Source organism: Scylla paramamosain, chromosome 7 (genome assembly GCF_035594125.1).
Source record: "Scylla paramamosain isolate STU-SP2022 chromosome 7, ASM3559412v1, whole genome shotgun sequence".
NCBI classification, from domain to species: Eukaryota; Metazoa; Arthropoda; class Malacostraca; order Decapoda; family Portunidae; genus Scylla; species Scylla paramamosain.
Genome location: NC_087157.1, coordinates 21,830,316 through 21,855,615, shown reverse-complemented (window position 1 = coordinate 21,855,615; position 25,300 = coordinate 21,830,316). Strand labels below are relative to the sequence as shown.

At 40.0% G+C, this 25,300-nt stretch overlaps 1 protein-coding gene across 4 annotated transcripts in view; it reads right to left on the bottom strand.

Moving 5' to 3' along the window:
• The window catches only part of LOC135102203 (serine/threonine-protein kinase atr-like), a 479,415-nt gene that overhangs the window by 154,640 nt on the left and 299,475 nt on the right, over nucleotides 1-25,300 (bottom strand). For all 4 annotated transcript variants that reach the window (XR_010269589.1, XM_064007031.1, XM_064007033.1 and 1 more), the window contains one exon: nucleotides 11,891-11,996. Coding sequence is in view for 3 of the 4 variants with exons in the window: in XM_064007031.1 (XP_063863101.1) it covers nucleotides 11,891-11,996 (106 nt within the window). In the remaining variant the exon portion in view is untranslated. The remainder of the gene's footprint in view (nucleotides 1-11,890; nucleotides 11,997-25,300) is intronic.

Genomic DNA, 25,300 nt, shown 5'->3' with positions numbered 1-25,300 from the left:
GGTCAATCCTCATCCCTTTGTCTCTGGACACCAGCCCTGGCTGTGACATGAGCTGGCAGGATCAGCAACCACCCCAGCATCATCAGTAGTCCTTGTCCAGCCAGCCTCGGCTGGATGTTCAGCTCCTGGTGACTTCACTCACTTTATTTATATTGTACAGTTTATTATATTAATATACGGCAGCAGTTCTCTACAGTCATGTTTCTTTGGGCACCTCTATGCAGTACTAGAAGAATATATTCCCTAGCACATGAGACTTCCTCATTCTGGATAGAGGATGGGACATGGGTTAGCTCATTTATGTGACAGGTGGAAACAGGGAGGGTGGAAGGAGAAATAGAACCTCAAGGGTATAATATGGGGACTGTCAAGACAAGTCAAGGTTGGATACAGGATTGCTCATAACTAAAACAGAATCCATGCATGATGCTTACATAAGTGTCATTGTATATTCCACTGGCGCTTCAAGATGCCTACGTAGGTGTCATCATACAGAAGGAGTTAAACCAAGGTTTGGAAGGTTTAGATCGAGAAAAAGAGTGAGGAATATACGCCTCTGTGCCAGGCACTATCATCTCTGTTGTATGCTCAGCACACAGAGATGGGTTTCTCACACAGAAGCAGTAGTCATTCCAAGGAAAATCAGCAAAATACCTCCTCAGGTTCTCCCAACTAGCAGAGGCAAAATGCCAGATGCCTCCACTTAGGGGGATCCTGAGGAGGGATTGGAATGATAGGACAAAATACAGATATGAGACTATGATCAGAGGAGCCCAATGGAGAAGATAGGATAACAGCATAAGCAGAAGGATTAGATATCAGGAAAAGTCAAGAATGTTGGGCGTATCTCCAAGACGGTCATGAATATGAGTAGGGTGCTGCACCAATTGCTCTAGGTCATGGAGGATAGCAAAGTTGAAGGCCAGTTCACCAGGATGGTCAGTAAAGGGAGAGGAAAGCCAAAGCTAGTGGTGAACATTTAAGTCTCCAAGAATGAGATCTCCACAAAAGGGAAGCGAGCCAGAATGTGCTCTACTTTGGAAGTTAAGTAGTCAGAAAATTTCTTATAGTCAGAGGAATTAGGTGAGAGGTATACAGCACAGATAAATTTAGTTCGAGTGACTCTGTAGCTGTAGCCAGATAGTGGAAAACTCTGAAGATTCAAGAGCTTGAGCATGAGAGCAGTTTAAGTCGTTTTGTACCTAGATGCAACATCCAGCTTTGGAGTGAAAATGAGGATAGAGAAAGTAGGAGGGAACAGAAAAGGGGCTACTGTCAGTTGCCTCAGACACCTGTGTTTCAGTGAGGCAAAGATGAGGTTTAGTAGAGGAAAGGTGGTGTTCTACAGACTGAAAATTACATCTAAAACTGCAAATGTTGCTGAAGTTAATGAAGAAAAATGTTAATGGGGGGTCAAGATGCTTAGGGTCGATACCAGAAGAGCAGTCCGACCTGGGGACACTTGTGGCCCCCTCCCCAGATGGAGACCCTGAGACTGGTGTGGGAGTCACTATAATTTTGAAATTTTGAGTGAAGAAAGTTGTCTTTAGAGGGCAGTCTGTGACTGCCCCCTTGTGTTGTGAGACACAAAGGGAAATATTTAGTGAGGTCTCAGCTGGGTTTAATAATAGGTTCACAGCAGTACCTGATCCAGTGCTTTAGACCTTACTGGGAGTAATAATCATTTTGGCAGGTTCCTCCTGCTTCCTCCTTATGCAGAAGTGTGTCTAATACACCGATAAATATGGTAACTGACAAGAAAAAGTAATTGGACAGGCAATATCTGGACAAATGTAACTTCTGGATATGCAGTGGATGAATTAGGATGGATATTAGAGGGATTTACATTTTTTTCTTGAAGTCTGTTGATTATGCTTCTGTCATTGAGATTAAAGGTTGTCTTTCTTAAAGATGTCTTAATGTGGTAGGTGTGACAGTAGTAGAAAAGCTGTGGCTCTTCAGGAGTAACTGTGCAAATGGAAGTGGTAGGCAGTGCTGTGACAGAAGATGAGGGTGCTGAGAGAGAGAAATGGTGGTGGTGGTGGAAGTGGTAGGAGTTCGAAGGTTGCTGTCACATGTTTCATGCCTTTGCAGATTTTTAGTCTTCATTCCCAATCTCTGAGATGCTCTGTATCTTGATTTTTTTATTTTTTATGTAGGAGGGACACTGGCCAAGGGCAACAAAAATCCAAAAAAAAAAAAAAAAAAAAAAAGCCCACTGAAATGCCAATCTCATAAAAGGGTCAAAGTAGTAGTCAAAAATTGATGGATAAGTGTCTTGAAACTTCCCTCTTGAAGGAATTCAAGTCATAGGAAGGTGGAAATACAGAACCAGGCAGGGAGTTCCAGAGTTTACCAGAGAAAGGGATGAATGACTGAGAATACTGGTTAACTCTTGCATTAGAGAGGTGGACAGAATAGGGGGTGAGAGAAAGAAGAAAGTCTTGTGCAGCGCGGCCATGGCAGGAGGGGAGGCATGCAGTTAGCAAGATCAGAAGAGCAGTTGGCATGAAAATAGCGGTAGAAGACAGCTAGAGATGCAACATTGCGGCAGTGAGAGAGAGGCTGAAGACAGTCAGTTAGAGGAGAGGAGTTGATGAGATGAAAAGCTTTTAATTCCACCCTCTGTAGAAGAGCAGTATGGGTGGAACCCCCCCAGACATGTGAAGCATACTCCATACATGGACAGATAAGGCCCTTGTACAGAGTTAGCAGCTGGGGGGGTGAGAAAAACTGGCGGAGACGTCTCAGAATGCCTAACTTCATAGAAGTTGTTTTAGCTAGAGAAGAGATGTGAAGTTTCCAGTTCAGATTATAAGTAAAGGACAGACCTGAGGATGTTCATTGTAGAAGAGGGGGACAGTTGAGTCTCACTGAAGAAGAGGGGATAGTTGTCTGGAAGGTTGTGTCGAGTTGATAGATGGAGGAATTGAGTTTTTGAGGCATTGAACAATACCAAGTTTGCTCTGCCCCAATCAGAAATTTTAGAAAGATCAGAAGTGAAGCGTTCTGTGGCTTCCCTGCGTGAAATGTTTACCTCCTGAAGGGTTGGATGTCTATGAAAAGACGTGGAAAAGTGCAGGGTTGTATCATCAGTGTATGAGTGGATAGGACAAGAAGTTTGGTTTAGAAGATCATTAATGAATAATAAGAGAGTGGGTGACAGGACAGAACCCTGAGGAACACCACTGTTAATAGATTTAGGAGAAGAACAGTGACCGTCTACCACAGCAGCAATAGAACGGTCAGAAAGGAAACTTGAAATGAAGTTACAGAGAGAAGGATAGAAGCTGTAGGAGGGTAGTTTGGAAATCAAAGCTTTGTGCCAGACTCTATCAAAAGCTTTTGATATGTCCAAAGCAACAGCAAAAGTTTCACCAAGATCTCTAAAAGAGGATGACCAAGACTCAGTAAGGAAAGCCAGAAGATCACCAGTAGAGAGGCCTTGACAGAACCTATACTGGTGATCGGATAGAAGGTTGTGAAGTGATAGATGTTTAAGAATCTTCCTGTTGAGGATAGATTCAAAAACTTTAGATAGGCAGGAAATTAAAGCAATAGGATGGTAGTTTGAGGGATTAGAACGGTCACCCTTTTTAGGAACAGGCTGAAAGTAGGCAAACTTCCATCAAGAAGGAAAAGTAAATGTTGACAGACAGAGCTAAAAGAGTTTGACTAGGCAAGGTGCAAGCATGAAGGCACAGTTTCGAAGAACAATAGGAGGGACCCTATCAGGTCCATAAGCCTTCAGAGGGTTTAGGCCAGCAAGGGCATGAAAAACATCATTATGAAAAATTTGAATAGGTAGCATGAAGTAGGTCAGAGGGTGGAGGAGAGGGAGGAACAATCCAAGAATCATCCAAGGTAGAGTTTTTAGCAAAGGTTTGAGCGAAGAGTTCAGCTTTAAAAATAGACGTGATAGCAGTGGTGCCATCTGGTTGAAATAAAGAGGTAAAGAAGAAGAAGAAGCAAAGTTATTGGAGATATTTTTGGATAGATGCCAGAAGTCACGAGGGGAGTTAGATCTTGAAAGGTTTTGACACTTTCTGTTAATGAAGGCATAGTGATGAAAGTGTTAGAGAGAACTAATCTTGAGATAAATCATTTGAAGGGAAAAGAAATGGTGGAAGGAAGGCTGATATGCAAGTAAAAACAACAACTAAAATAGAATGTAGCCATGATACCTACGTAGGCATCATCGTACATTCCACTTGTGCTTCACGATGCCTATGTAGGTGTCATCATATTGAAGGAGTTAAGAGGTCAAGGTATAACCTTGTCAGACAACCATCCACAGTAACAAAACCAACCCACTTTCCAACAAAGTATTATATCTCCTGTGGATCAGTATAGTTTATAACCTCCTGGACGACAATCCTCTACCACCCACATAACAGCATGGAATAAAACTTCACTGCACAGCAGTTTGCAAATAATCCTCTGTGTCCAGCTCCTTTAAATGAGCACTGGATCACAGTAATATGTAACAAAACAACACATACACAAACAAGCTGCTCACAATAGAAGAGGAGGGTCTACTGACCACTCACAGGCATACCAAATACTCAACAGACTGTACTGTCGAGCTGTTGGGAGATATCTCTTTACATATGAGGCATTACAATCACAGGCAGGCTCTGCAAGACACTTATTTCTCACCTAACATCAGCAGGGGCTTACTGCTATACTAGACAAATAATATCATATGAATCTAATCACCCTCTAAATGTAAATCGAGCAAAGTCTCCAAGACTTAACTTTCACATCCTCACCTCTCAGCAACTGAACAGCAACTAAACAAAGAAGGGATGCCACACTGGCCTGCACCTCTCACAAGGTGGGGAAAGTCAAATGACAAAGAAAAGGAGGGGTACAGGGGAGGGATGGGGGATGATTCACCATAGACACACCCCGCTCCCCGGACATACTTACAAGCAGTGAGATTTTAATCATTTTGCTTGCTACACTTCCTTGAAGGGGCTAAAGGCAATTAAATTGTGTCATGTTGTTCATTACTTCATAATCTTTCAAACTATAGCATTCCCAATATGGTGCTCAAAAGGGGAGGGGGGGAAGACAGAACAACTACTGCAGCCTACTCAGTGTAGTGGGACCCCCTCCACCACTCTGGACTCTCTCTTCATCTTGTCTGTCTTCTGTCTCCTTTCCACTCATCTCATCATCTTTAATTTTTGCCACTCGCAATACTATATACAAGATATACAATAAATTACTAATTTCCTGGGCAGAATTCAGGGTCGACTTATACCTGAAATTTACCTATACCTGAGGAAATATTTCATCCCAGTATGCGACAATCCAAGGATGACCAGGCAGGTACCATTGCTATGTTGGTAGCACAATGTGCATCTGTGAATACTGTGACAGATAAAACTAAGTTTATTAGGTTTAGAAAAAGTTCTGAACGAGACAAACAAGTAATGCAACTAGTAGCTGGGAGCAAACAAATGGGATCTGCATTGGATAGAGATGATGCTAGCCTGCCACTGCACAATATAAATGGTAAATCTAAGGAAATGGAAATGAAAGATGATTTGTATATCCTATCATACAAACTTGATACATTCTCTGTTCCAGGCACTTGTGTAAATTTCAAGCCTGATCATGCAGAACTAGTGACCTCAGATGGTTCTATATTCAATGTGGAAAGGCAAGGTAATCTACATTTCATTTATAATATTACAAATACTCAAGTAAACAGTACTTGTACAACTGAGAGGTGGAATAAAGTTCTAGGCCACTGTAATATTAAAGATGGTTTGAAACTTGAAAAGGTAGTAGAAGGTATGTATGCACATTTCTAGCAACAAGGTAAATCTTATAAATATCTATATAATTTAAAGAAAAGTGACAGGATATGGTATAACTTGATACAAGGTAGTCTAGTTAAGGAAGGATTCGAACAATTCCAAGAAGACCATTATGTGTATCAAAAATCTCTACTGTGTTGAATTTTATTGTGTTGTTGATATAATTATAGCTGCTAATGATGCTGAGGTACTAAACTGAATCAAGATGACTGAATGAAAAATTCATTATGAAAGATCTAGACAGACTCTCATGGTTTCTTTGTTTAGAATCTGTTTAATGATCACTGTATAAGAGTGCACCAGGAAAATTACTGAGAAAATTCTAGAATGCTTCAATATGTGAGACTGTAAACCTAATTGTATTCCATGTGATCCTAATATCAATGCAATAGTTAATAGTGAATCTAATGTACTAGACGATCCCAAACTCTACAGGGAAATAGTAGAGAATCTAATTTACATCATGTCTTTAACTAAACCTGACCATTGCTTTCCCGTTACAAAGTTATCTCAATTGATATCTAAATCAACACAGGCTCATCTTAGTTTAGCTAAGCAAATGTTGAGATATATTAAGAGAACACTTGGTTGTGGTTTGAAGTTCTGTAAATCAGAAACCAGAGTGAAAATAACTGGTTACTGTGATTCTGACTGGGGATCTCTGGAAGACCAACATAGTATTATAGGTTATCATTTTAAGCTGAGCAGTCATGGTTCTTTTATATCTTGGAAATGCAAGAAACAAAGAATAGTTGCTCTTTCTACATGTGAAGCAGAATATATAGCCATGAGTCATGCAGTGCAGGAATGTAATTTTCTATCTCTATGCAGATGTAAATGGGTCACAGAGAGACACTGTAGTGTTAGTAGTGGACAACCAAGGTGCAATTGCATTAGCTAGAAACCCTGTCTATCACAAAAAATCAATGTACATAGATATAAAATACCATTTTGTTAGAAGCCAAGTAGAAAATGGTAATCTTAAACTCCTGTATGTACTATCAGAAGAAAATGTAGCACACATGCTCACAAAGTCTGTATTCAAGAGTAAACTGTTAAAGTTCAATGGGTTAAGAAAATGAGTGACTTCAATTTGCAGGGGGTGTTAGGATGACAAACTTCTGTCATTATAATCATTGTTTGTATATTTGTTAATTATACATGCAAAAAGTTTTGCCAGTCTGTGTGCATCATGTTGCTCTTTTGTTGTAATTACCTAGTTGTAACATACAGCAAAAGAGCTATGCTTGTGCTGTCCTGTCTCCATATCTACAAATGTCTAAATTTATACAAGGTTTTAACATTGACGACTTTTGCATCCAATGCATTCCACATGTCAACACACCACTGTGGGAAGCTGAACTTCTTTACATCCCTCCTGCTGCAGCTCTTTTTCAGTTTCTTTCCATGTCCTCTAGTGACCCTGGTATTCCGAATCATCAAGTCTTCATTGTCAATTTTTTCCAATCCTTTTGGAGCTCTATACACTGCTATTAAATCTCCTCTTTCCCTCCTCTGTTCCAGAGTTGTTAATTTTAATTTAATGCCTTCAGTCTCTCTTCGTATGACAGTTCCCTTAAATTGGAAGAAAGTTTTGAGACTGCTCTTTGAATTCTTTCTAATTTTTTTTTGTGTTTTCAAGTTTGGAGACCATACCAGTGGTGCATACTCCAATCTTGGCTTATTAGGATTGTAATCAGTTTCTTAGTTATTTCTCCATCTATATAACTGAAAGCTGCCTTGATGTTTCTTAAGAGGTTATAAATTTCAGCTGTGATTTTATTTATGTGCTTATTTAAAGACTGAAAATATTACACCCGTGCATAAGTCTGGCCCTAAAGATGAGCCTAACAATTATAGTCCCATTTCTATCCTGTCTCTATTCTCCAAAATATTTGAATTACTAATGAATAATAAATCAGTAGCCTATATTGAATGTAAGAAAATTTTGAGTAAATGTCAATATGGATTTAGGTCTGGTTCTAGCACTTATGATGCCCTTAACTATTTTTCCTCTCACCTCTACTCATCTCTTAACAGTAGACTATCAGTCTTATCCATCTTTGTTGACTTTTCCAAAGCCTTTGACACTGTTAATCACATGATTCTACTTGACAAATTATATTATTATGGTATATGTGGACCACTACGCTCCTGGTTCCAAGACTATCTAACAAACAGATCTCAGTGTACAATATATGATGGTCATAAGTCTTCCACACAAAATATTTATACTGGTGCCCCACAAGGGAGTGTTTTAGGACCTATTCTGTTCACTCTATATATCAATGATATTACTAATATTTTCACCTTTGCTAATACCATCCTCTTTGCTGATGACATGACCTTGTATTTCACAAACTCAAATAATGAAACATTATTTCTAAAAGCTAATCAAGATCTTAACAAATTACATAATTGGTGCCTAAGTAATAGACTTACTATCAATACCAGTAAAACTTACTATATGTCATTTTCTAATAAAATAAGTGCTCTCTTGCCTGAACTAACAATCAATAATAACATTATAAGTGGAACTTGTTTTAAGTTTTTGGGAGTCATGTTTGATGAAAACCTTAACTTTAAAATCCATATAAATCATGTATTTATGAAACTTTCAAGAAACACTGCAATGCTGTATAGACCAAGAGATTTTATGTCCTGTGAAATACTGAAAACATTGTATTATGCACATATATATCCACACCTTCTTTACTGTAATCCTGTTTGGAGTACCACTTATGCCACCCATCTGACATGCCTGGACAGACTGCATAAGAAAATCATCAGAATTATCACAAAAAGTTTTTACCTCGAACACACCACTCCTCTATCTAAAAACACAAAAATTCTTAAACTTCAAGATATAACTAAACTTTCAATTCCAAACTGAATGTACAAAAATCAGATCAGTGGCTCCCTTCCTTCTCATCAATATCCCACATGACATAGAGAGCAGCTTTGCCTTCCATCCCATTGCCTTACACTCTTCCAACACTCCACCATGTACTTAGGACCTTTAATCTGGAATTCTCTTCCTCAGGATATTAAGAATGCTCCCTCTCTCTACACTTTTAAAAACAAACTTAAGTGTCATCTGTTAGATTCTTATTAATTCTTATATGACAGATTGCTTTTTTTCTTTCAGTTAAACCTAACATCATCTTCACTCTTTCTGTTCCTTATATGGTACTGTGTGTTATATTTAATTTGCTCTATATTGTATGTTTTTCTTTTCCTGTTTATATATTCATTTATTTATTTATTTATTATTATTTTTTGTCTCTATTATTGTGAATTGATTCTGCTTTGTTTCTTTTAGTTTATATTCTACTTTCTTTACAAATTCAAGTTGTGTTCAGTAGTCTGTAATTTGTATGTTTAATATTTCATTGATTTCTATCAACTATTATTACTTCTATTATTATTATTATTGTTTGTTATTATTAAGATTTTTATTATTTTGTGCCTGAAAAAGCTTATGCTTATAAAAAGGCTGGCCTATTATTAATGTATACATAAAACATATTACAGTAAAATCCCTCTTATTCGGCATCAACGGGACCGCCGACATGCCGGATACTTGAATAGAAGTGAAATTATGTCCACAATCACCACCCTACACTCACGCATCTTACCATAACAAAGATCAGCTGATCTTAATCAGCAGCTGATCTGATCAGCTGCTTAAGTGTAAGCACAACACGCTTCCTCTTTTCTACAACTTTAGGCATGATGAAGGCGTCAGGCAATAAACAGTGCACATGCAGGACTGAGTCACTGAGTAAACACAGTGCAGTGGGCCGTGGGTGGCACAAAGCAGTGCGCTCTGGTGGCGAGGGGACAAAGTATGCCTCGAGCGGGAATTTTAATCGATTTTATGAGTACACATTGATTTTTTATTGATTTTAAGGCTCGGGGAAAAATGTGCCGGATACTCGAATGCTGGATGACTGGGGTTTTACTGTATGTACTGACTTTATTGGCTATTAATAAATGTTTAAATGTTTATCTTGTGACAGGCTATCCACTATGATTACCCCAAAATCTTTTCATATGTTTCCTTTTTGATACTCATTTTCCATTGTGTATGTATCTCTTGGTCTTCTCATGCTTTTCCCAAATTCTATGACACTGGATTTCTTTATGATAAATTCCATTTCCCATTTATAGGATCAATCCCATATCCTTTCCTGATCTTGCTGTAGGGTCATGCAGTCATCATCTTTCTCTATTTTTCTTATCAGTTTTGCATCATCAGCAAACAAATTCATATAGCTTTCTATTCCTTCCACCATATCATCTACATATATTGCACTCCATTCATACTGCTCTTCTAGAGAGGGTGGAATCAAAAACTTTTCGTCTCATCAACTCCTCTCCTCTGACTGTCTTCAGCCTCTTTCTCATCACTGCAATGTTGCATCTTTAGCTGTCTTCTACCATTATTTTTCATGCTAACTGCTCTTCTGATCTTGTTAACTGAATGCCTCCCCTCCTCCCACAGCCTTGCTGCACAAGACTTCCTTCTTTCTCTCACCCTTATTCTGTCCACCTCTCTAATGCAGGAGTTAACCAGTATTCTCAAATCATTCATCCCTTTCTCTGGTAAACTCTGGAACTCCCTGCCTGCTTCTGTATTTCCACCTTCCTATGACTTGAATTCCTTCAAAAGGGAGGTTTCAAGACACTTATCCTTCAATTTTTGACTACTGCTTTGGACCTTTTTCTGGGACTGGCATCTCAGTGGGCTTTTTTTTATTTTTTTTTATTGAATCTTTGTTGCCCCTTGGCCAGTGTTCCTCCTACATAAAAAAGAAAAAGAAAAAAACATAAATAAATAAAAAAAAGTAAATAAAAAAACTTTAGATAGGCAGGAAATTAAAGCAATAGGACTGTAGTCTGAGGGATTAGAACAGTCACCCTTTTTAGGAACAGGCTGAATGTAGGCAAACTTCCAGCGAGAAGGAAAGGTAGATGTTGACAGACAGAGTTGAAAGAGTATGACTAGGCAAGGTGCAAGCATAGAGGCACAGTTTTGAAGAACATCAGTTTTCTCCACCTCATTTTCCGTTTGCTGGAGTTGCCTTTTCCATAACTTCTTTCTCCTGTTCTTATTCTTTTTCCAGACATCGTGCCTTTCACTTAACTTCTTCACCTTAGTATTATTTACCTCCACTATCTTCTCATTAGTGCTCAGTTGTTTCTTTAATTCTTCACATTCACACTTCAACAACACATTCTCCATGTGTAAGATATCCTGTTTTTTCTAAATGAGACATTCTTTCTAATACTTGCTTTTAGATTCCATTTCAAATCACATATTTCCCTGTGTAACACCTCACCTGGTGATGACAGCTTTTCCTTCTCTGATTCACATATTTTCTTATGTATTGCATTCTCAAAACCAGAGAAATCTAATCTTTTGCCTTCAATTGCCCCACTTCCAGTGCTGGGAGTGAATGTCAACAAACCTGGGCTGCCTTGTTTCATCACTCCCTCCAACTCTTCTCTTCCTTCATTTTACCCACCATCAATCTCTAATCACTTAGATTTATGGAGACAGGATACCTCCCACCTCATGTACAGCCTAGGCAAGTGCACTGCTTCAGCTGGATTGTGTCTAATGTGCAGTGCTGATGTATAACAAGGAGGGTTGATGTGTACTAAGGGGATTTGATGGGAGTGCTTCACAATGCTTCTGTTCAATTCAATACAAAGAGCCCAGCAGTGTGGTGTTTCACTCATCCCAAGATGGCATTAACCTCAACAGTTTTCATCTATGAATGATTTTTATTTGATACAGTATTTCTCCATGCTTGCAATCTTACTGAAACATAACCTGCACATAAGTCTGCTTTCACCTATGGCATTTATACAACTACCCTTGAGTGGCTGTTACTGTCTGTCTGCCTGCTTGCCTTTCAAAATAAAATCAATGCTGTGGTATTCACATGGAGAGGTTCTGAAATGCAGCAGTGGATGCAGAGAGAAACTGGTTAGCTTCAAGAAGCTTATTTAACATTGATAAAATTTCTATTACACAAATTATGACTTACCTGTGGCCTCATGCTGGATGACCTGCTCCTCAAGGCTTGGATCCTCCCTCCTGATGGCAGCCACACCTGCCACACCGTCAGGTTCATCTAATGACACGTAGATGCACTGCAACATGAAAACCACATTTGGTAACAAAGAATCTGGTATCTTCTACACTAAAGATAAGGATATAATTATGGTATGCAATATATAATTCTAAATAGATCTTCATATTTTGGCCTCTAAACCTGTGGCATACTACTCCCTACTTATATTTTCTACCATTAATCTAGCAAACATCATTATAATGTCTAGCCTAAAACTCTACTTTCCTGTTGTCTTTGAATCACATTAACCGCTTCACTCCAGATGCTTAAAAAATGCACGTTGCCCATTTGTGGGCTAGGCCCACAAGCAGTAACTTATCTAATTTCTGTTACTATAATTTCTCTCTCTCTCTCTCTCTACACACACACACACACACACATCTCTTTATAATGAACGAAAGAGAAACAAGAGGACATGGAAGAAAATTAAAAGCAACCCCCTGCAAAAGGGACATAAAGAAATTTAGCTTCCCTCATAGAAGCATAGAGGCATGGAATGGGCTGGAAGGGGAAGTGGTGTGTGCTATAAATATTCATGACTTTAAGGAAAAGCTGGATAAAAACAGTTATGAAGATGGGACAGTATGAGCTTAGCTCCTCTCCTGTATGTCACAACTAGGTAAACTAGGTAAATACACACACACACGCACACACACACACACACACACACACACACACACACACACACACACACACACACACACATGTAAAAAAAAGAAGTAATAGATGTGTCCACTACCTTCATTCATCAGTAATTGTCATAAGATGACCTTTCCAGCCACATCAGCACACACACACACACACACACACACACACACACACACACACACACACACACACACACACACACACACACAGAGAGAGAGAGAGAGAGAGAGAGGAGAGAGAGGAGAGAGAGAGAGAGAGAGAGAGAGAGAGAGAGAGAGAGAGAGAGAGAGAGAGAGAGAGAGAGAGAGAGAGAGAGAGAGAGAGAGAATGTAGAGAGGAAGGAGGGATAGGAGGGTAAGATGGCAAGGAATGAACCAGTGAAGAGCGAGGGAACAGTACCCTCTGCACTGTCTACCCTTCCAGGGGAGGGAGAGAGAGAGAGAGAGAGAGAGAGAGAGAGAGAGAGAGAGAGAGAGAGAGAGAGAGAGAGAGAGAGAGAGAGAGAGAGAGAGAGAGAGAGAGAGAGAGAGAGAGAGAGAGAGAGAGAGAGAGAGAGAGAGAGAGAGAGAGAGAGTAGGGAGGAAGGAGGGAGAGGAGGGTAAGAGGGCAAGGAATAAACAAGGGAAGTGGGGAACTGTACCCCTCCCTTATGGAGAGGCTAGAGGATGAAGAGAAGAAAAGGGGGATATGGAAGATAAGGGAAGGACCATTGGAGGGGAAACTGTGATATAAAGCTCTGCCAATGAGACTTCATCAGCCCAGATATAGGTGGAGCATGGGGTAGTTCATTTATGTGACTGTTGGGAAAAGGGAGGGTGTGAGGAGCAATAGAACCTCAAGGACATAATATGAATCTGTCAATACAAGTCAAAACAGGATATAGGATCGCTCAACAACAACTAAAATAGAATCCAACCATGATGCCTACGTAGGCATCACCATATATTCCACTGGTGCTTCATGATGCCTACATAGGCGTCATCCTGTTGAAGGGGTTAACTATTAATCAATCTATTCTCACTTGCTAAACAATACCAATGTTTAGCATTTTTTTCTGCTATTCAAGGTACAAAAGCTATATATATATATTACACATTTTCAATCAATCTACATTCCATAATTAGTCTAACAACAATAGTCATGTTTGACATTTTTTGATGTGGTGGTTCAGTATCACGACATCAATAAAATGTAGCTAATAATGTGGCATGAAGTTCTTTTTCATGAACAAAGCAATAAAGTAATACATGCCAAAAGAAAACTTTATTCTGTAGGTGTTGATATTTCTTTTCATAATAGTTTAACCCATAATATGAAATACAGGAACAGGTAGAAAATTCCAGAATTTACCAGTGGTTAACAATGGTTAACGCATGGTTCGGTGAGATGGTCAGAATACAAGTATCAGTAAGCAGAAAGTCTTAGCAGCAAGACAGTGGAGAAAGGGATTGGCATGCAAATAAAGGGTTCAGAAGAGTACAATTATGGGAACAATGCTAGAAGATGAAAATAGATGCAATATTGGCACATGGCATGAGAAACTGGCAACAATCAGGTAGAAGCAGGGAGTTCATGAATCTCAAAATCTTCTCTGAACTTATTTACTTATTTTTTTATTTTATTTCATTATTTTAAGAGAGAGAGAGAGAGAGAGAGAGAGAGAGAGAGAGAGAGAGAGAGAGAGAGAGAGGAGAGAGAGAGAGAGAGAGAGAGAGAGAGAGAGAGGAGAGAGAGAGAGAGAGAGAGAGAGATGGGTGGGGATTTCTACCCCAGTGAGTCATGAGTGTTGCATTCTGTAGAAAAAAATTACTGAGGCCTTTGCTATAACCATTTAGATGCCAATGATGGAGTATCATCATCACCACCACCACCACCACCACCATTACCACCAACACTACTACTACCATCAGTATTATCATCACCTCTATAATTATGTGGTAGGACAAATCACTCCTCAAACTTTTTTTCACTCATTCCTGTTGAATGTCTGTCTGTTCCATCTCACCAAATTTGTGTGTAAAAATAGTGTGGTGAAAGATGTACTACTCTCACTTGCTATCATATAACAGGTCTATATATATATATATATATATATATATATATATATATATATATATATATATATATATATATATATATATATATATATATATATATATATATATATATATATTATTGGCAGTAAGGTGATAGTATAGAAACCATTGCTGAGGTGAAAAAACATCACTCATAAGCATTTGTTGTGGCCACAAACCACTAGTACCCCTCACACCATTGGCATCACTACTTAACATGTTATATGCACCTATGCAATGCAACTAAAAGGTAACTAAAAAAATGTTTCATTTTGGTAAACCATTGTTTGTAGTTATTTTCTTTCAGGATTCAGGGACTGTGGAATATATTATAGAGGAGCTCAAGACTGCCCTGGAGAAAATTAAGAAAGGAAAGGTACTTAGACCACTGGGAGCTATCAAGTGAAATACTGAAAGTGGTTGAAAACATGTGTTGTATGGATGATTGCATTTAGGTAAGTGCAGAACAAGGACATGCCAACCGAATGGGAAAAGGTTTACAATACCCATCTATAAAGGAAAAGATGTCTTATTCTGTGGTAATTAATAAGGAATAGTTATCACAGCATGAGATGATGCTATGGGAAGTTCATTAAGAGAGATTGAGGAAGCTGCCATGAATGAATAATTGATGAGTGTCCATTAGGATTTCAGAGAGAAAATAGGAGAGGTAAACAGAGAAAAGGAATCCTTTTCATGGTTTTGATGATTTAGAAAAGCATTTAACATCTTCATTCCGGTGACGCTGACATTAGCATCACGGAGTGCCAGTGAGCTATACAGTGGTGCCTGTACTGGCGTCATAAGTTACATTTCGTTTTAATAGTTGCTGAGTGAAACCATATTTCTGTGTTGGCTCTATTAAGAGACTCCTCATTAACAAGATATGTGAAAGAGTTGTAAAAGAGAAATGGATCAAGTATTTGGAAGAAACCAATATATTGATAAACAGACATTGGAAAGAAACCAACATAATTATAAGCCAGAAAATTTCATTTTCAAGGAGAAAGATCATGTACGAGTACAGTAAACCCTCATTATACCAGACCACATTATAGTGGATTTTCACATTTAACAGACATACATGGCCTATGGACCATCCATCGGATTTACCGCATAAATGTCAGTAAATGAGGCAAAATGTCCAGCCAGCGACCGGAATATTAACTGTATACACAGTTAATATTAACACAGTGCTTACAACACACATTCCATAGTATTTTACATCAGGTACATGTTTGTCATCATCACAAATATTTTGTTACAAAGTAGCATGTTGGCATGTTTGGAGCTCCCTTCCAGTAGTGCTCATCCTGGTAAAAAATCCCAATAAGCGTGGTGGTGAGGGAGTGAGTGAAGGTAGGAGAGGGGAAGGGAGGGTGTGGGTGGTCATGGTGGTGGTGATGGTGGTTGTGGTGAGTGCACACCACACCAACTAGGGTTGCACTGTCCCCCATAATTATGGTATTTGTCATAATCTGGTGTTTGTCTGCCATCTACTATGCAATGTCTACCATACACTATGCCATAATGTATAGAAAAAATGTCATAATTTTCACATTGCTTTATAATAATTTGGGCTGGCCACCAGTGCAACCCTGGCACTCATACACTGCTCCTGCCTCAGTCTCATACCAGCAGGAGTTATTAGAGGTTGTGATGCTCCTGACCACTCACCCCCCCTTGATCAAGATAGCATCTTCCCCCTCTCCCACTTGTACTGCTAGGTGGAAAATCCTGTCCATGGTGCAGAAGATAAAGGTTACTGCCGACAGTGATAAGGGTATGAGTAGGATGCAGCTCGTGGAGAAGCAAATAAAATATATGGTGTTTAATTTACATCCAATGCAGGAGGGAGGGAGGGACGGAAGGGGCAGGGGGGAAGAGAGAGAGAGAGAGAGAGAGAGAGAGAGAGAGAGAGAGAGAGAGAGAGAGAGAGAGAGAGAGAGAGAGAGAGAGGAGAGAGAGAGAGAGAGAGAGAGAGACAGAGAGAGAGAGAGAGAGAGAGAGAGAGAGAGAGAGAGAGAGAGAGAAGAGAGAGAGAGAGAGAGAGGAGAGAGAGAGAGAGAGAGAGAGAGAGAGAGAGAGAGAGAGAGAGAGAGAGAGAGAGAGAGAGAGAGAGAGAGAGAGGAGGGGTAAAGAAGGAGAAGGACGGGTTAGAGATTGTGGTGCTCCACACTACTCACTACTGCTTTTTATTGGATTTTCACCTTAAACATGATTGGCTTCACTCCAATTAGTTTGGTATAATGAGGGTTTACTGTACTACAAATCTAATGAGTTTCTATTTTGTAGTTATAGACATTGTGCAGGAGAGAGATGGTTGGACAGACTGTATTTATTTGGACCTCCAAAAAGCACTTGATAAATTACTGCATAGAAGGCTGTTATGGAAGCTGAATATTTTGGGAGGGTTGCAAGAAAGGCAGCTGAAGTGGATGGAGAACTTCTTGGAAGGTATAGAGATAACAGTAATCAAAGATCAAAGCTCAGCTGGGAAGGTTTTAAGTGGTGTTCCACAGGGATCTGTGTTGGCATTGATAATGTTTGTTATGTACATTAATGATATACCATTTACATAAGCTTGTCTGCAGATGATACCAAGTTATTGAGAAAAATAGAAAAAGAGGAAGATTGCACGGCATTCCTAAACAAGATCTGGGAGAGGAGCCAAAAGTGGCATATGTAATTCAATGCAGAGAAATGCAGTGCGATAGAATTTGGCAAGGATGACAAGATGGCAGATTATTCATCAGGAAATGAGAGAATCAACAAAAGAACATAAGAAAAGACCTTAGAGTAATATAATTACTGATTAGCTTTCACAGAGAAACACATCAATAAGATTACAGGTGAAACATATAACCTAATGAGAAACATATAGACAGCATTTACATATCTGGATGAAGAAATGATAAGAAAATTTATTGTTACTATAATCCCAAGATTGGAGTATACAGCTGTGGTATGGTCACCTGGTGCCAAAAAATCTATAAGAAATTAGAAGGGATAAAAAGAGCAACAACAAAGTTAACTTCCAAGTTTGGGGAAACTACCATAGAAAAAAAAGACTGTCAAAACTGGGTCTTATAACATTGGAACAGAAGAGAGAGAGGTGATTTGATTACCTTGTATAGAGACTGAAATGGAAAAGTTGGATAGGGAGGACTTGGTGACATGGTATATGAGTCTTGAGGGGATGTGGCAGAAAACTGAAAAAGGATGCTTGTAGAAAAGGTGTTAAGAAAAACAACTTCCCACATAGAACCATGGAGATCTGGAATATTTTGGACAAGGAAGTCATTGATGCAAATACAATAAATGAAATTAAAACAAAGCTAGATAAAAATATATATGGAGACACGACAGCACAAGGTCTCTTTCCTGTATGTCACAGCTAGGTAAATACACACACACACACACACACACACACACACACACACACACACACACACACACACACACACACACACACACACACATGGTAGACTTACATAATGCTATTCATTTATGCAAGGTTGTCATAAACTCTAAAGAATTTCTCTATATTATTGTGTTAATGAATAAAAGAGATAGTGCTAGTATAAATAGACGTGGTAAAATCTTCATTAGTTATCACACACAAACATTTTTTTCCTTATTCACTCACTTTGTCTTTTCATGTGTACTATGCTGTTTCTACATATGGAAAGTATACTCAGAATTTCCAGAGCTTTCATATGGAGTATAGCTCAATGCTTGGGGTGTAAACTGAGCCAAAACTGAGGTATGGTTTGCCTGAACTTATCAGAATTAGTGTGATCAGCAGTCATTCTTCTCTAGAAAGATGTATGATGTCGATGCAAATTAGGAACTGCACAATACAGTTATATACAGAATTTATTGAGCTATCTAACAATGTATAATATGGACTGATCAAATTATTCCTCATGGCACAAAATTACACCAGATAAGAAAAGGTCAGGATGACACATTTGAAGGTGGCACACGTGGGTGGGACCCAGTATACTGTACAGGCAGGTATGCAGTTTGAAGATGTTAATAGAGTTCCTAAAGAAGAGGTTCAATATGTACTAAGGAAACTGCAAAAGCTACATAGATTGATTTGGGGATGAATCTAGATGTGCATACAAGATCAAGAATGAAGTGTGGAAAAGGAACATCAGATGACTTTGCAAGAGGAAAGTCATCTGATCAGAATATGAATCAGGGTGTCTGCCCTGATTCATATTCTGTTTGTGTTGGTGATGGAAAAGGATATGCAGGACAAATGAAGATTATGAAAATTATTGCATGTTGATGATCTACTGATAACAGCTGAGAACAAGGAGGAAAGAACCAGATGGAAGCCTTGGATAGAGACAGAGGCTTGAAGATTAATGATGAGAAAGATGAAGGTTACAGTAACAGTGAAGATCCCAGAAGTTACCCTGGTAACAGGTATGTACTTGCTTCTGCCAAGATATAGGTGTTACTCCATCTTGTGTATGGAATGTGGGAAGTGGTACCACAAGAGATGCTCAGGACTGAGCATCTCTTGTAAATCAAGCAGGAGAGAATTTGTACAAGTACACAATATGTGGAACAGGAGACTGGGAAAGGAGGGAAAAAGATGAAATACTGGAGGTACATTGTGGTAGTCAATAGACAGTAGACTGCTTCTGCTATCTGGGAGAAATATTATCTAGTGAGACAATAACTGAAGCAGTTGTGAGAGTAAGAACAGCAGCTATGTGGGGAGAATGGAGAGAAGACAGAGATTGGAAACTTGCTGGTTCACTTAATGATACCATTAAGAGACAAGATGAATTTCTACTTTGCATGTGTGAGACCAGTGATGCTATACAATGCTGGGTCATAACCAATGAATAAAGAGGTAGAGAGGACAACTATATACTAAAATAAAACTATTCCAAGATGGTGAGAAATAAAGGGCATATTTGGTGGGAAACAGGATAAGGTGATAAAGTCTGTAGTGAAGAATATGGTTCTCTGGTTTCTGTGTCAGATTTTGCAGTATCCTCAGCTCCACTGCAGGGTTGAATAAAACTTAAAGTCAAATCTTCCGCTGCTCCTCATGGTGTGTTGATTGATGGAAAATTCTTCTTCTTTCTTTTTAGAAAAGTGGGGTGAAGCGAAGGAAGAGTGGGGATGGAAGAAGGATATAGTGAGAAATATTGAAGTATAGTAAGAAATAACAGTGTGTGGGCAGTCCACGTTGCTATTGTTTATAGTGTAGATAAAAATTTGTTCTTTCATTGCTCTAAGACTGATGGAAAATATTTTATTCAATGGACATATATACATATTTCACTGAACACTTGCATGCAAACAAGTTGAGTGTAAGAAAGGCATGGTAATTAAAGAAAATGGATATTTACATGGGGTCACTACAATACTTCCCCATCTCCCCCCCTCCAGTGATGAGGTAGAAAGATCGATACATTACAGTGACATCCATGGACATGAGGAGTTGCGTTGTGTTGTATTGAGGTGTATGGCATGGTGTGGAGAGCTGTGTGCCATGGTGTGGAGAGTTGTGTGCCATTGCGTGGAGAGCTGCATGCCACTGTGTTTGGGCTGCATGCCATTGTGTAAGCTGTGTGCCATTGCAGTGAGGCTGCGTGCCATTGTGTTGAGCTGGTTGCCGTTGTAAAGTTGTGTGTTATTGCGGTGGAGTGTTGAGCAGTGTGGTAGAGTGGGGTATTGAGCAGTGTGGAGCCTTGAGCAGCGTGGCAGTGTAGAATGTTGACCAGTGTGGTAGTGCGGAGCGTTGAGCAGTATGGCAACATGGGGCGCCGAGAAGTGTGGGGTGATGTGTAACCTGAGAAGCATCCAGACGTATTTGAACGGGCTACATGGAGTGATGAGGGCTGTCTTTGGGATGTCTGCTGGGTTATGTAGAGCACTGGGCAGCATGGCAACATGTGTTGGGCAATATTGTATTGTGTAACCTGAGAAGCATCTGGATGTATCTGAACAGGCCACACAGAGTGATGAGGTCTGGTGGGTGAACACATAGCTAGTGGCGGCATGGTGCCGAAGGAGAGATGCCGTGATGCCATGTAGTGGCCTGTAGTGGCAGTGTGGCAGCATGGCAGCTGGGGTGACAGCTGGCAGAGGCTGGTGGCAACTAGGTGTTGACTGGTCACTCCAGTGTTTTCTTGCGGTATCCTCAGCTCCATCTCGGGGTTGAATAAGACTAGAAGTTAAGTCTTTGGATGCTCCTAGGTGTGTTGTGTGTCGACTGATGAGCAAATTTATTTATTGACTATATGTATATATTTCACTGAACACTTTTGCACAGCAAGTTGAGTGTATGGAGAGCATGGTAATTAAGGAAAAAGATATTTAAAAGGAGTCACTACACAGGCACCTAAGGAATACATGTATACAATTATTGTAATATATCAGAGTTACTTTTTTGGCATTGTGTATCAAGAGGTCCCTTTTCAAGATATGTAAGAATATTGTCAACATATGTAGGCATGAGATACTATCAAACACTATCTTTTGCTCTAATGTTAGTTAGCACGTATGTTATAGAGTCTTTAGTGGCATAATAATTATTTCAAATATAAAATTGTGTATAATAAGGCTTATTTTCATGGTTAACATATCTATGTTAACCATCAAAATAATGCATAGTGTCCTATTAGAAAAGTATACAGACACTCCCCAACTTATGAACAAGTTCAGTTCATAAGTTAGTTAGCTTGTTAGTAATTATGTTCATAAGTTGCTATTTTGTAAACCATTTTGGGTGTATACATATGTCTAGGTAATATAATAAAGTACTGTATACTACACAGTGATTATGATACAGTAGAGAGTCCTTGGTTTATGGCTGCCTCAACTTATTCCATTTCATAGTTATGTACATTCTCCTTTGCTGATTTTTTATTTTTATTATTATTATTATTATCATTATTATTATTATTATTATTATTATTATTATTATTATTGTGAGGAGTCAGGTGGAGCTAGACGCATCATGATATTCAGCTGCTTAGCGTGGGGTTTGATGGGAAGTGTTTGTTTTGGAACAGGAGGGATTTTGGAGCGGAACATAGACACTTGAGGCGTTGGTTTAGAGGTCTGGATTATGAGGCTTTGTCAGCATAGCAGGTATGTGATAGTGTATTTCAGTGTGAAGATATTGTTGGGCAAAGTGTTGGATGTTAATGAAATGTAGGGAGCGGGAGAGAGGATGATTAGAGTGCACCATGGGTGTGTTGCAGGAGTTTCACAGTGATGCTTAAGGACTGTAGCCGCAACCATCTTCACCGTTGTGTGCCTGTTTACTGGAGGAGTTGTGTAGTGTGTGGCCATCCTGAGCCCTATCAGTTTGTGGTGACAAGAGGGAGACACCTGTCATCACTGTCAGCAGGGGACCAGAAGCGTTTGTGTGAATGAGGGTTACCCGTCGTGTGCCTCAGCTGGAAGTTTTGAGGTGTATAAGTTTCATTTAATTATTTCTTTTTTGTTGTGAGTTTACATGAGTTGTGTATTGATTTATTTTGATATTCATTGAAGTGTTATTTGTATGTTTTATGTTTGTTTACCCTAGCAGGAGATTTTTTTTAGTTTTCACTCCAGTGGTGAAGTTAAGGTGAGCCCAGGCTGGCTGGTGGGCAGCTGGTACTTCATTACAGTTTTGGTAGCAGAGTGTAGTTGTCATAACCCCTTTTTGGGTCTTGTGAGAAACTCCTGCTTGGGTCCAGTATTTTTATATTGTTGTCAAAGCCATGGAGGGGACATCTGTGAAGGTGGAGAAGTTAATTGGCCATGAACTGCTAGGGACTGGATTTCAGGAAGGGTTTAAGGCTGTGGGGCAACTGGCAGAGGCTGTTGCAGGTTTATGTCAGTAGCAGGCCACCAGCCATCAGTCTCAGTCAATAGTGTGGTCATGGCCACTTCCCAGTGTTAACAGGTTTTCAGGCAGGATTAAGAATGGCAAGGAGTGGGATGATTGGGCGAGGGATGCACAAGAGGCTGTAACACAGATAGGCCTGCAAGGGTCTGAAGCTGTGGAATATTTGTGTGGGTTCCTGGACAGGCCAACACTGACATGAGTATGGCACAGCCAAGTGAGGTGTATCACAGAGTTATTGGAGTGCCTGAAGAGAGTCTTTTGTCCAAAACAAGGATATGTGGAGCTGGAGAAACAATTACATAGTCAAATCCAGCAACCACATGAAGGGGTGTGGGAGTATGCTGACTCCTTGAGGGAAATTGAGAATAAGATGCAAGAAGTGAGACCGAGAGGAGTAAAGGATCGGCAGTGGCTGCTGTTTACCTGGTTTTGTAGAAACTTAAGGCACAGGGCCATTGGAGTCAAGCAGAAGTGGTGGGAGAATCAACCTGATGCTATAACTTGGGATGAACTGGTGCAGAGGGCCCAGGAGAAGGTGAGGGAAAAGGAGCAGATTCAGCAGGAGGAGGCAGAGCTAGGACAGCAGAATGTAACAAAGAGGGCTGTAAGGGGTGTTGCTTCTGTAGCCCCATGTGTTCTGTGTGGCCAGCAGGGTCATTTAGGGTTTCAGTGTACTAAGTTTAGGGAGTGGAAGGATAAGACACAGGGAAATGGGATGCCTTTGAAGAAAGTGGGCCAACCCTTGAGGCCAGATGTGGGCCCATGTCAAGATCATGCTGTAAATAGTATCGTGGGAGGTGCCTGTGAAGTTGGTAAAGAGGCAAAGAGAAGCAGGTTGTTTGGGAAAACCCCGGTAATCACTTTAACTGTGAATAGTGTACCAGTGGATGCTATGGCTGACTCGGGGGCGGAGGTTAGTCTGGTCACCGAGGAGTGGTATATCAATCATCTCATACCGGGGAGAGTTGTGTTGCATGAAGCAAATTGGCAAATTACATATGCAAGTGGGACTGCCATCCATTGCTTGGGCTATGTCCTAGTGGATTTAGTGGTGGAAGGGAAAGTGATAAAAAATTGTGGTTTGTTTGTTAAGTGTACAGTGCAGGGAGGTGGTGTGGTGCAGGGGACCCAGTTACCCTTGTTGCTGCGAATGAATGTATTGGCAGAGTGGGTGCAAGAGTGGAGTTTTGTGAAGAAAAAGAGTTTTGGCAAGCCAGAGAGAAAATAGAGTAGGTGTGTGAAGGCTGTAGAAACTAAGTTAAGAGTAATGCAGCAACCTTTGAGTTGGGCTGTGGTACAACAGTGGCAGGATCTGGTGATCCCAGCAGGAACAAGGAAAATAATGAGTGTGTTTGTGCCGAGGCTGCAGGAAGTGGATACAAATGGTTGGCAGGTTGCATGTGAGAAAAATAAGAGATTTGCTGCAAGTGTAATGTTGGAGCCCCTGGAAAATGGGCATGGGTAATGGGTGCCAGAAGGAATATGTGTATTTCAAAGTTACACTACAGTGGAAAGAGGGCGAGGTTGGATGGCAGTGGCAAATGTGTGGAAAGTGGATGTGAAGTTGAGGCCACAGTGGAAAATAGCTACAGTTTCATATGGTCATGAGGTGACAAAGAAGAAAGTTGCAAGCTTATTGATGGAACAAGTGCCAGTACAGAGTGCAGAGATGCTTGCCAAGTTTAGACAACAGTTGGGAGTACATGTAAACGAGAGTCAGCTACAGGTGGGACAGTTGGAAAAATTAGACAAGTTGTTGTACCAGTACCGGAATGTGTTTGTGGAGGATGAGCAGGAGTTAGGTTGTGCAACAGGTGTTGAACATGAGATACACTTGAACACTGATGTGTCTATACAGTTACCTTACTGTCACATCCCCCAAAGTGCATGACAGAGGTGAAAGCACATATTAAAGGCCTTCAAGAACAGGGAGTTGTGGAGGAGAGTGTGAGCTCATATGCGGCTCCAATTGTGTTAATGAGGAAGAAAGATAATTCCCTGAGACTTTGTGTGGACTATAGGAGGTTAAATGAGGTTACAGTGAAGGATACTTTTCCCTTGCCACATATTCAAGAAACCCTGGATGCTGAGGCTGGAGCACAGTATTTTTCCTCCTTTGATTTAGCTACAGGTTACCATCAGATTAGGGTGAGAGAGGAGGATCGAGCCAAGACAACTTTTGTAATCCCCTTTGGTCACTACCAGTATGTGCGCTGCCCCATGGGGCTCACTAATGCTCCAGCTACCTTACAGCGTTCTATGGAGTACTTGTTTACTGATAACATTTTTGTCACCATGCTTGTGTATTTGGATGACCTTTTGATTTTCTCTAGGAGTGTGGAGGAACATTTTGATAGGCTGCAAGTGGTGTTTGAACTTCTTAGGAAGTATGGTTTGAAATTGAAGCCATCTAAGTGTCATCTCAAATCCCAAGTTAAATATTTGGGGTATATAATGTCTAAGGAACAGACCCAGAGAAAATCAAGACAGTTCATGAGTGGCCCATCCCCTGCACTGTAAGAGAGGTGAGAGCTTTTGTGGCCTTTTGTTCATTCTATAGGTGATTTATTGAGGGATTTGCAAAGGTAGCTGCACCACTTCATGCATTGATCAGTGGGGATTCTAAGGCAGATGTAAGCAAGTACTGGGGAGAGAGAGAGGCTCATGCTTTTGCAGTTGAAAGAAAGGTTGACTCATGTGCCTGTGCTGAAAAATGCAGACTAT